This window comes from Mandrillus leucophaeus, unplaced genomic scaffold (assembly GCF_000951045.1).
Source record: "Mandrillus leucophaeus isolate KB7577 unplaced genomic scaffold, Mleu.le_1.0 Scaffold57, whole genome shotgun sequence".
Taxonomy (NCBI): Eukaryota; Metazoa; Chordata; class Mammalia; order Primates; family Cercopithecidae; genus Mandrillus; species Mandrillus leucophaeus.
In genome coordinates, this window is record NW_012106141.1 from 6,249,509 (window position 1) to 6,261,925 (window position 12,417).

The 12,417-nt window shown below is 34.5% G+C and overlaps 1 protein-coding gene across 1 annotated transcript in view; it reads left to right on the forward strand.

Annotated features, from left to right (window-relative positions):
- The window catches only part of DNAH12 (dynein, axonemal, heavy chain 12), a 261,319-nt gene that overhangs the window by 182,129 nt on the left and 66,773 nt on the right, over nucleotides 1-12,417 (forward strand). The window contains exons 51-55 of the mRNA XM_011998427.1: nucleotides 1,391-1,480; nucleotides 2,435-2,575; nucleotides 4,553-4,794; nucleotides 5,824-5,971; nucleotides 6,272-6,417. Of these exons, the coding sequence (XP_011853817.1) occupies nucleotides 1,391-1,480; nucleotides 2,435-2,575; nucleotides 4,553-4,794; nucleotides 5,824-5,971; nucleotides 6,272-6,417 (767 nt within the window). The remainder of the gene's footprint in view (nucleotides 1-1,390; nucleotides 1,481-2,434; nucleotides 2,576-4,552; nucleotides 4,795-5,823; nucleotides 5,972-6,271; nucleotides 6,418-12,417) is intronic.

Below are 12,417 nucleotides of genomic sequence, written 5' to 3' on the forward strand. Positions count from 1 at the left end.
AGTATACATATGTAACAAACCTGCACGTTATGCACATGTACCCTAGAACTTAAAGTATTATAATAATAATAAATAAAAAAAATTAAAAAAATAAAAAAATAAAAAAAAATAAAAAAAAAGAGGGTACTCATAGTATCTACCTCATAAAGCTAATGAGAGAATTAGATTAGTTAATACATATAAAGTTTTTAGGTGTAAAGCCTCACAAACAGTAAGTGCACAATAAATGTTAGCTGTTATTATTACAATTATTATTCAAGGATACATCCCTTAAAAAGGAAGGCATAATATCCGTTCTAAACTGAATGTACAGGCTAATTTTCTCTTCAGGTTTTTTTAATACGTGGGTTTAAATTCCTGAATTAAAGAATTAGATTTTTTTTTTTTTTTGGCCATTCTGTCCTTCATTGAGAAAATAAATAGGCTCTTATTAAGTTATTCTCATTTACACACACACACACACACACATACACACACACACACACATACACACACACATATACACACACACACACATACACACACACACACACACACACACCCCTCCCTATCAGGCTTCCAGAAGCAGGAAAAAGAACTTTCAGCTGGTTATTTCAGCTCTTTTGCCAGTATAAGTAGCATGTGCTTTTACCCTATGGTTGGCAGAGCAACGTGTACTCACTCTTTGGCTTTCTGCTTTCTCCTTTAATTTCACTTGGAGAGTCTAGGTAAGTGAGGAGTTTGTCTTTAAGAAAAAGTTTGGTACTTTTCTTATTTAAAAGAGTCAAAGAATACAGGAAAGTAAATTTTGAAGTAATAAAAATTTATTTTCTTATATGAAATTGTGATAGCGTTTACTCAAGTTGCTGAAGTTTTCAAAAGAAATAATCACATTATTTCCTTTTCAGTGTTTACTTTTTTAAACAAATTCAGCCTATAAATGCATTTCCATATTTAAAAATATTTTATGTTTAACATGTACTTGAGGAAAGTCTTAATTTCCAAGGAGATGTAAGTTGATAGCTGGGCGTCGTGGCTCACGCCTATAATCCCAGCACTTTGGGAGGCTGAGGCAGGTGGATCACTTGAGGTCAGGAATTGGAGACCAGCCTAGCCAACATGGTGAAACCCCGTCTCTACTAAAAATACAGTAATTAGCCAGGTGTAGTGGAAGATGCCTGTAGTCCCAGCTAGGCTGAAGTGGGAGAATCACTTCAACCTGGGAGGCAGTGAGACAAGATTGCACCACTGCACTCCAGCCTGGGCGACAGAGTGAGACTCCATCTCAAAACAAACAAAAAGTATACGATTAGTTTCTCTTGATAATACCTCTTAAACTTCAAGAAGAAAAATTTTACATCTAGCATTTTTAGTTGCAAATTTAACAAATTTCCATAAATTTTATTTGTAGATATTAGATTACTGGGGACCTAGCAAAAAACTTCTGGGAGATATGAATTTCTTAAGAGATTTGAAAGAATATGACAAGGACAACATTCCAGTGAGTTGCATTGGGTTTCTTTCTATAAATGTGACTTGGTTAAGATGTTTAGAAACTTTAATATTATGCAATAGTTTACAACACATATAGAAATAGTCCATTTTAGGATTAACATAATAGAGATATTACATTTATTAACGATACTATGAATTTTCATAATGTTTAAAACCATTCCTGTCTCAGATAATTAAAAAGTTATTTAATAAGTTACTCTTTTAGTGTATAATTGACTTGAAAGAGTTGTCTGTCTTCTTATAACAAATTAAGAAATATGATATACAAATTTATGTAAGATTTAAAAAGTATAGCACATTATTTTCTATCCAAATTCTTATTCTTAATGTTTAATTGTTCTTTTCCATTGTTTCTGTTTGTCCTCTCAATGTATGTCTTTTTTTTTTTTTTTTTTAGATGGAGTCTTGCTCTGTAGCCCAGGCTGGAGTGCAGTGGCATGATCTTGGCTCACTGCAACCTCCACCTCCCAGGTTCAAGCAATTCTCCTGCTTCAGCCTCTTGAGTAGCTGGGATTACAGGCACCCGCCACCCTCCACCATGCCCAGCTAATTTTTATACTATTAGTAGAGATGGGATTTCACCATGTTGGCCAGGCTGGCCTCAAACTCCTGGTCTCAAGTGATCTGCCAGCCTTGGCCTCCCAAAGTGCTGGGATTACAAGTGTGAGCCACTGTGCCCGGCCTAAACTTGTAAGTCTTTTAATATTTTTGGAAGAAACATTTTGCCTTCATATCTGTAATACATTTGCATATTTTGCTCACAAATGTGATGTATTTCTGCTACAATTATGCTTATTTTTAAATTATCTCAAAATACTTATTTTGGCTTTTAAAGCCAACATTACTTTTTTATACAAATGTTTTTATTGTATATGATTTTTTCATCTGATGATTGTGTGATCTATATTGAAATTTTAAAATTTAAATCTTTGTTATATAGGTGACTGTTATGCAGAAGATTCGTAGTGAATACTTAACGAACCCTGAATTTGATCCCCCTAAGGTTGCTAAAGCTTCTTCTGCAGCTGAGGGTCTGTGTAAGTGGATTATGGCCATGGAAGTGTACGACAGAGTTGCAAAGGTATTTTGAAGATTAGCACGTCTGTATTCTACTAAGATATTCCCAGGAATTAAAATCTGTACTTATACTTACTGGTTAAGAAGTTTCTCAAAGTGACCACAGAGAGAATTTGTCCTGCTGTAACATATTATCATATATTGATTGCATACCTAGTAGACGAAGAGAATATTTGTGCATAACATAACCTGGTTGGGGCTGGTGTGGGTGGTAGTGATGCAGGAGCAGGGATGATGAGTAAAATTAGTCAGATTTACTTGTAGCTTTAGGACCCAGGACAAAGGGGAATTAAGGTTTGATGAGGCAGAAGCAAAGAAAAATCTAAACCATCAAGGGGAAAGTGCCAGATTAAAAAGTTGATTCCAAGGATCAGAAGTAAGAGGATCCAGTAGAGTTAAGAGGCAGAGCATGGAAAGATCCCCTGAAACAATACCATGCACTGACACAGAACCTTTCATGGAATACCCACCGGGTCCAAATTTCTGGGAGAGCAGAGAATAGTTAAGAGCATTTTGTAAATCTGGCTAGCAAAGGACCAGGGCAACAAAGGCTTTGCCCTCGCAGCTTGCAGAATTCTACCTAAGGAAGAAAGAAATGTAAATAAAAAGGTAGATGAAAATATGTGGTAGCATGTGTTTAAAACAAACTCAGAAGACAGAATAAATGATCAAGTTGTAATAATTGGGAAGGTCTTCCTAAATGATATACATACACGTACCTAGAGAGAGGTAGAGACTTTGTTAGTTTCAAGGGAGCAGACCTGAAAAAACCTGTTAAAGAAATAAAATTAATTTTATCTAGGATGTCTTTCCATTAAACATCTTGTCCCTTCACACGGTAGTCTCATGGTAGCTCAGCTAATTTCCACATGTTCCACAGATGTGTAGAATCCTGTGGATCCTTTCTACAAAGCAGAGAAGCCAAGGCACTCAGGCTTTTTCCTGCCTTCCCACTCTACACCTCCACACTGCCGTTTTTATTCTGATACAAGCTGCCCCATGTTGATACAGAAGCATGGGAGGGAAATATGCAGTAATGTCTTCTCTGAAGTCAGAAGCAGAAAAGGGAGCTTCCTGCTTTCTGTCTACTTATTTAACACATTTTCTTTCATGTGCTTTCTGTCTACTTATTTAACACATTTTCTTTCATGATTTCAATGCAGCAGAGAGAAAGCAGGGCATTTTGTGTCTGATACACTTTGCTCTCTCTCTCTCTCGTTTGTCCTTGCCTTCAGCTTCTTTCATGGCAATTTACTAGAAGGGTTAGGTCTATCTACTTTCTAATAGGCGCAGACTCTCTCTAGTCATCTTCTACATTCTTTATACCAAGGGCTTAGAGGACGCTCAGTGATCCAGTTGGCCAAACTGCATTGTTGATATGCTGATGGGCATAACAAAACAACTTTAGGAAATCCCTTTTTTGTCATTCAAATGTGACTTTTCAAGATTTGTTGAGGAAAATTCAGTTTTGGTAGTGAAACTGAGCATCAAGGTTTTCTTCCTTTCTATTTCCACCATCACAGCTCTAATCCTGGCAAGGCAGATGTAAGCCTCAATCTGACTAGGAAGAAAATCACAAGCTTGGAAAGGGAAAAAAAAAACACCCAAAGCATATTCATGTGTTTAAACAAACACTTATTATTTCATGTTATATGTTTTTCTCTGTTATTTGACGACAGTTGAGTGACACCTACTGATTATTTTGAGACATCTTGTGACATTTTTGCTACATATTTCGACATTTTGTTAGCCCAGTGTAAATTATCATTTTATAGGTAACAATTTGCTAGTCCAGATTTATCTACTTTATAATATATATAGGTATATTTTACTTTGTATGTAAAAACAGAAGATTTAAGGCAAAATGTTTATGTAATTTATTATAATGCATTTCTAATCCATAATATCTATAAGGGAGGAATTATACAGATATCAATTTTACATAGTACACATCATATCTGCATATATTGTTCCCAAAAAGGTAGTGGCTCCTAAGAAAGCTCGCTTAACAGAAGCTCAGAAGTCTTTAGCTGAGACAATGGAGCTTTTGAATCAGAAGAGAGCAGAACTGGCAGAAGTAGAACATCATTTGGAAAATTTACAAATGACATTTCTTGAGAAAACAGAGGAAAAGGCTGCTTTAGAAGACCAGGTGGAACTCTGTGCTAAGAAACTTGAAAGAGCCTCACAATTAATTGGAGGACTGGGTGGAGAAAAATCAAGGTCAGATTTCTATTTATTTTAACAAGATTTAGGAATGTCAGGCTTGAATATGTGACCTTCTTTGGGTGTTTATTGTAATTACTGATTTTACAATGGCTGGTTGAGAATATGGGACATCCTGGAAGACACCTGGCCAGGCTTCTCCAAACAAGGATATCAGTCTTGAGGATGGTGTTTACAAATTGCTTTCACATGGTCTTTTAAAAGAGGCAAATAAGGCAAATGGTAACAATTTTTTTAATCCAAGTGGTGAGTATGTAGTTGTTTGTTGTACAGTTCTTTCCAATTTTATGTATGTGTAAAATTTTTTGTAATACAATGTTTGGAGGGAGTAGTGAATGCATGGTTCATTGGTTAAATTTTATGTTAACGAAGATATAACTGGCTTGATCTAACAAAGCCAGTAAGCTTTATTCTAATGTATTTACTTGGATTGGACAGCCAGCTATTTCATTTATTCTATTTGTTGAATGAATAACACGATAAAGTTTGACAAGACTTTGTAGTACAGATTAGATAGTTTTGGAATACACTTTTTTATTGTATGGGTTTCATTAAATGGAAAAAATACCGTTCTTAGTATGTCAGCTTCTATACAGCTTAAATGTAATTTTTGGCAATGAATTGCAAATGTTCCTGTGTTTTACAGTCTAACAATAAATACTAAAACAAATAGCACATCCACTAGACCAAATCATCCAAGAGAAAATTATTAGGCAAAATGTTGGTGTTTTGGGTTTTTGTTTTGTTTTGTTTTTTGGTTTATTTTTTGCTTTTTGTGAAGGGCCAAGTCCTGTAAGAAATGTCTAATATTCTATTAATGAAAGGAAGATTGTCATTCACATAACATAGATACATGTTATAGCACATAAGAGCTAGAAGGGTTCCAACCTCATTTTACAGATAAGCAGGTGTCCCACATTTGATAGCTTTTTGTTACACAGTTGGACTGGAAGCCCTTGCCCTTTCAATTACTGTCTCCCATCATTCTCTGTTGTAAATCGATTTTGCCTTTGGTTGATGGCACAGATGGGCCCAAGCTGCAGATGACCTTCAGATAACATATGAAAATTTAACTGGCGATGTCTTGGTATCAGCAGGAGTCATAGCTTACCTTGGTGCTTTCACTTCTGGCTTTCGAGAAACATGTACAAAAGATTGGAGCATGTTGTGCAAGGTAATGGTTTTATATTTTTTAAGTCTTGTTTTAGAACATCCAAAGTATGTTTTGGGATATTTTGGGGGAAAGGATGATAACAAGGACAGAAAAGAAGAAATAACTGAAAACATGGGGTCTTTCTTTTTTTGCTTCTTGTTTCATCAGTAAAATAGTTCCACAGTTCAACTTTTAATTTCTTTTCTTTCGTTCCTTAGCGTTATTAAATACTACCTAGTGACAATTAAACTGATATTTTAATTTAAAAAATATTTCAATTAACAAGATGAAAGAAAACAGATTTTTGTTTATTTCTTACAGAAGAAAAAAATCCCATGTTCAGAGGAGTTCTTGTTGAGTAAAACCCTGGGTGATCCAGTACAAATTAGAGCTTGGAATATTGCTGGATTACCAACAGATAGGTTTTCCATAGATAATGGAGTGATCGTTAACAACTCAAGGCGTTGGTAAGAAATATAAACTGTTTATTTTTTCCGTTGTTTTATTTGAAAAATTTCAAACATATAGAAAAGTTGAAAGAATTTTATCATAAGCACCAATATAACTACCACCTCCTAGATTCTGCAGTTAACACTTTAGTATTTTTGCTTTATCATGTACCTGTCCTTCCCTCTATCACTCCATCAACCCATCTTTTAAAATGCATTTCCATGTAAATGGCAGACATAGGTATACTTCCTTCCAGATACTTCAGCATGCATATCATCAACTAAAGTTCACTATTTGCTTATGTTTTTATTCTTTTGAGGTAAAATTTACGTACATAAAATACACAAAACCATACCATTCAGTGAGTTCTAACGAAGATATAAACTAGTGTAACCCAAATCTCTATCAAGATATAAAACATGACTACCACCAGGGAAGTCTCCTTATGTTCCTTTCGTATATCCCTACCCTCATCCCACCCCAAGAAATCATTGTTCTGATTATTTCCCACCATAGGTTAGTTTTGCCTAGGTTATTTTTGTATGGATTACTTCTAGAATTTCATATAAAGGAATCATAATGTATATGTTATTGGGTAAGGCTTCTTTTGGCATATTTTTTTCTGAGATCTATCCATGTTATTGCATACATTGGTACTCTGTTCCTATTTTTTGTTGCTGAGTTCCATTTTATGAATGTATCACTGTTGATGTATTCTATTGATGGACATCTGGGCTATTTCTAGTTTCTGTCTATACAATGTACTTATTTTAACTAGGTATTGCTATCCATCTTCAAGATACTATAACTTGATAATTTATGCAATTTCATGGGTACCTTTTTTATTTGCTATCATTGATAGTCTGATAACTATAAAAACTTTTCAAATGTCTTTATTGTTATCCTCTTATTCATATCACTTTGAAAAACTTGGAAAATTACTTTCCTTTGATAAATAGTTTTCTATAATGGTTATGTAGTGACAGTGTCATCTAATTTTAAAAGTCTTTTCATGGGACTGTATCTCAAATATACTGTGATAGATACTATGGAGCTCTTAGATTTATCAGGTACTATTTATTCTAAGTGCCCAACATCTTCACAATGTCCTGTGAGTTAGATATTATTATTATCCCATTTTATAGATGAGGAAATTGAAGCCCAGAATGATTTGGTAATTTTAAATTAGTAAAGACAGCGAATAAGTGATAGAGTCAGAATTTGAATCCAGGCAATCTGATTTTCAAATCCTTGCTCTTAATTACTATGCTGGAGTGAATTGTGGAATAGGATATCACACTCACTGCCTTTAAAACCATAATGGAAATTTTGGTCTTCTTTGAGATGAGATAAATTAAAGATATAAGGAAATGTAACATCCTGAAAGTTTGAGTTATTGTTTGTTTTATATTCTCTGCAAATCTTTCTGGAAACTTCAAAACAACTAACTCCTGTTTATATTGGCAGTATTGTTTTAATAAAATAAGAATGTATATAATCATATATTGAGTTTACACTCAAAACTTTACTTGAGAGCGAAGATACTTAAGTTGAAACTTCTAAGCAATAAGCAAAATTTAATATAATCTGAAAAAGAATATGTTTTAGTTATAAAAAACGTGTTCTGTGGTAGAGCAGGGATCATTCTGTTTAACAGAATATTAGACCCTTGAGTCTGTTAATTCTGTTTTAGAACCCATTTCCATGTGTTTTGTGACCATTCAGATTATTTAAATTACAGTTTAGAAAATGCTGTTGTGGCCTGGGCACGGTGGCTCATGCCTGTAATCCCACCACTTTGGGAGGCTGCGGAGGGCAGATCACAAGGTCGGGAGTTCAAGACCAGCCTGGTCAATATGAAGAAACCCTATCTCTACTGAAAATACAAAAAAAAAAAATTAGCCAGGCATAGTGGCATGCGCCTGTAATTCCAGCTACTCAGGAGGCTGAGGCAGGAGAATCGCTTGAACCTGGGAGGCAGAGCTTGCAGTTAGCCAAGACTGCGCCACTGCACTCCAGCCTGGGTGACAGAGCAAGACTCTGTCTCAAAAAAAAAAAAAAAAAAAAAAAAATCAGTTGGTAGTATAGATTAACTATAACCACTGAGTCCAAATTCTAATTCCTGTGAAAAACATCTGATTGGTCTAGTTTGAGACAAACATTCACCTTAGGTTTAGTAACTTATAGCTGTGGGGCCCAAGCCAGAGTAACAACCATGAGTATTGAAGACCCAGAGTGTAGCTCTCAGAAGAAGAGTCATGACCTGGAAAAGTAGCTTACGTTTTACAATTAGGACTCAAATGTTTGCTTCCTTCTTTTGCATTTTTGGACATGACAAAAGGTAATTTTATTTATTTTTATAATGATAGCCATTTACTCCAGCACTATTTGTTGAGTTATCCATTATTTCCTCACTGCTTTGTCCCTTTAGTCTTTCTAACTTTAGTGAGGACTTGTGAACTGCTTTTAAAATGCTTTGTTTTTCTTTCTACTTTTAATCCCAGTATTTAGATCAATTACATTTAATGGAATTATTGATACACTTAGATTTAAATCTACCACCTTGTTCTTTTTTATTTGTCTCCTTTGTTCTTTGTTCCTTTTTTTCTTCTTTTTCTACTTGGATTTGGATTAGCTGAATTTTTTTTATGATTCCATTTTATGTCCACATTGGCTTATTGGTTAAATGCTCCTTATTTTTAGTGTTCGTGCTAGTGTTTATAATATCATCCATTTCTAGTTTATTACTGAATATCTTCAAATAATTTTATGCTATTATATATAGTGTATCTTTCAACAGTATAATTCTATCTCTTGTCTGTCTTTTGTGCTGTTACATATTTCACTTTTTCGTATGCCATAAATTCTATAATAGATTCTCTTTATTTTTACTTTACACAATAATTTATCTTTTAGAGTGATTAAATATAAGAAAAAAAGTCTTATGTTTACCTTCATCTTTTTCCCATTTTGGGACCTCTTAATTTCTTAGTTTCTGTTTGGTTTCACATTTCTTCTGCCTGAAGAATGTCCTTTAACACTTCATGTGAACAGGTCTACTGGCAATGAATTCAGCTTTTTTCTTTTTCTGGTCTAAAAAAACAATCTTTAAAAAAATTGATATGTAATAGTTGTACCTATTTCAGGGATATATGTGATATTTTAATACATTTATTCCATGTACAGTGATCAAGTCAGGATAGTGGGGTATTCATCACTTCAAACATTTATATTCTTTATGTTGGGAATATTCTAATTCTTCTTTTCTAGCAGTTTTGAACTATACAATAAACTATTGTTAACTATAGTTACCCTACTGCACTATCAAATGCTAGATCTTATGCCTTCTACATAACTGTATTTCTGTATCTATTAACCAACCTTGAAAAAAGTCTTTATTTCATCTTCATTTTGAAAGATTTTTTTTTTTTTTTTGGCTGAGTTTAGAATTTTGGGTTGACAGTTGTTTTTTGCTTCTGTTTTGGGGCTTATTGTTTTTTCTTTCATGATGTCACTACATTGCTTCTGACCTGCATAGTCTGATGAGAAGTCTACTCTAAGTCTTACTTTAGTTCCTCTTTATATAATATACCTTTTTTTCCTCTGGAAAATTTCCAGTTTTTCTCTCTTTAGTTTTCAGCAGTTTGATGTGTCCAGGTGTGTATGCACATGTGTTTGTGTGTGTATGTGTGTTTTGAGATCGGGGTCTCAGTTTGTCACCTAGGCTGGAGTGTAGCAGTGCAATCATGGCCCACTGCAGCCTTGACCTCCTGGGCTCAGCTTCCTGATGTAGCTGGAACTACAGGCAAGTATAGTGCCCCCACCTCCCATCATTTTGAACAGCTGTATTGATATATAATTCATGTACCATAAAATTTACCCTTTTAAATTGTACAATTCAGCGATTTTTAGTATGAAATGCTACACTGAAGAAATACAAATACATTTTTAATTTATCATTAATAGCCTAAAATCAAAGAACAAGCCATTTTCTAAGAAACAAATACTGTGAGTGTATGTTAAGATGTTAAAAGAAGACATTTCATTAAAATTTTTCTGATCTTTGAGATATATATATATAATGCTTTCCAAGAATAAAAAAGGCTAAATTTCAGTTAGGGAACCACTGGAGTGGCAATAGGGGTAAACTTTCAAATCTACTTTCAGCTGCAGTGTGTGTTTTGCCTTTACTTCTTCTGGGATTTGGAGTATTACTGGCCACAAACTGTTAATTTTCCAGCTTGGAGTTTCCTCAGTCATGTAGGTGGTATAAATTTATATCCTAAACCTGTATGAGATATAGACCCACAGCTACACATTCACATTTTCAGGGGACACTTTTTCCTAGCCAGATATGAGATGGGAATCAAAACATTTCCTTCTTGTCTCTTTATGCATAGGGTTGAAATTTTTTCTATCAGTGACTTCTTTAAGCCTTTTGTGAGTTTCAGCTTAATACAAAGGTCTCAGTTCCAGCCTCCCCCCACGTATGGACCCAGTGAGCCTCTAGATTATCAGACTGACACTCTTCCCAAGTCCAGCTGTCAGTTTAGCTCACAAACTTAGTATTCTGGATTTTAGTTTTATCTGTTTTGGCACCTGTGTTTTTCTGTACCTATGTATTAGATATGTGTGAATGCATGTATGTGTCTTTTAAATGCATGCCTCAATTAACCTGTGCGTTTAAAATAATGTCATATTTTATCCATCAGCACTAGGAGGAAGAAGGATTTTTAGCCAGTCATGCTGTTGTGACTGTAGTTGATAATTAATCATTGTGCTTGCTCTTTATAGTTTCTAGCAGTTTGTCTGTTTATAATATTGTGCAATGGTTGAGAGCAGTTCAGACTCTGGAGTGAGGGCATTTGGGTTCAAACTTCCTCACTTTCTGTCTTGAGAGTTTGGTAACATATTTGACCTCTCAGTGCCTTGGTTTCCCCATCTGTGAATGAAAATAACTCCTACTTCATAGAAATGTTGTGAGAAAGCACTTAGCACATAAGTGCTCAAGAAATGTTAGTTTTTTGTAATTATCTTTGAATATCTCACTCTAGTCTATATCTTAAGTTCTGATTTTGCCATGTTTCAACCGTGATGAAAACGCTTACTGTGTCTCCTAGGTGGAGGTAGGAGACAAAAAATAAAATGCAAAATAGTGTGTTCCTTTTTTAGTGTTTATACATTGCTCTGGCTACTTAACAGCAAAGCTTATTTTCCTCCAAATTACCACCTCTGTCAGAAACGTAGATGGATAATGCTGCTTTCTTCAAACTGCTCAAAGATCTCAAATGTAGGCTAGTATTATTTTCATACCTAGAGTAAGGTATACTTAGAATGCAAATTCCATGGCCTGGCCTTATTTCTATGATGGACACAACAATCCAATTTTCCAGTATTCACATAAGGTTATATTAAATAGGAGTCAGATTTCTTTCAGAGTAGACAAGAATCTCTAATTATTGGGTAACCAAGAACATTTATTTAGGCATTACCAAGGATGTTTATTAACATTAGAATGTTAATTTATAGGTGTTGTTGCATTTTGTGAGGGAATGAACACATACTGTATTTTTCCAATAATAAGGACATGAAAGGAAGAAAATAATGTCTCTTTAAACAGGGCCTTGAAAGGTACCAAAAGCGTCTACTAGTGTAATTACTAGGTAACGTCTATGAAAAAATAACTTTGTTTGCAGAATGCCTTTGCTTTCTTTGCTGTGGTAGGAAAAGTAGATTTTAAGCACCGTCTGGACCTTTTTGTACTTTAAGTAGGATTTCAGCACAATTAGAGCCAAGAAAGAAAACGTCCAGTCGTCTAGTTTAGTCTTTGGGGAAAGACAGAAACTAAAAGAACACAGTTATTTGAGAGTAAATTAAAGAGCTTATAGGGAAAGGGGATTTTAGCTCTAGCCCTAGAATCTGTTGGAATAGAAAGAGAATGGGAAAGCTGACATGACATGGGACAAAAACTCCCTTTTCTGTGATATGTATATATATCTATTTAAATATATATAAAT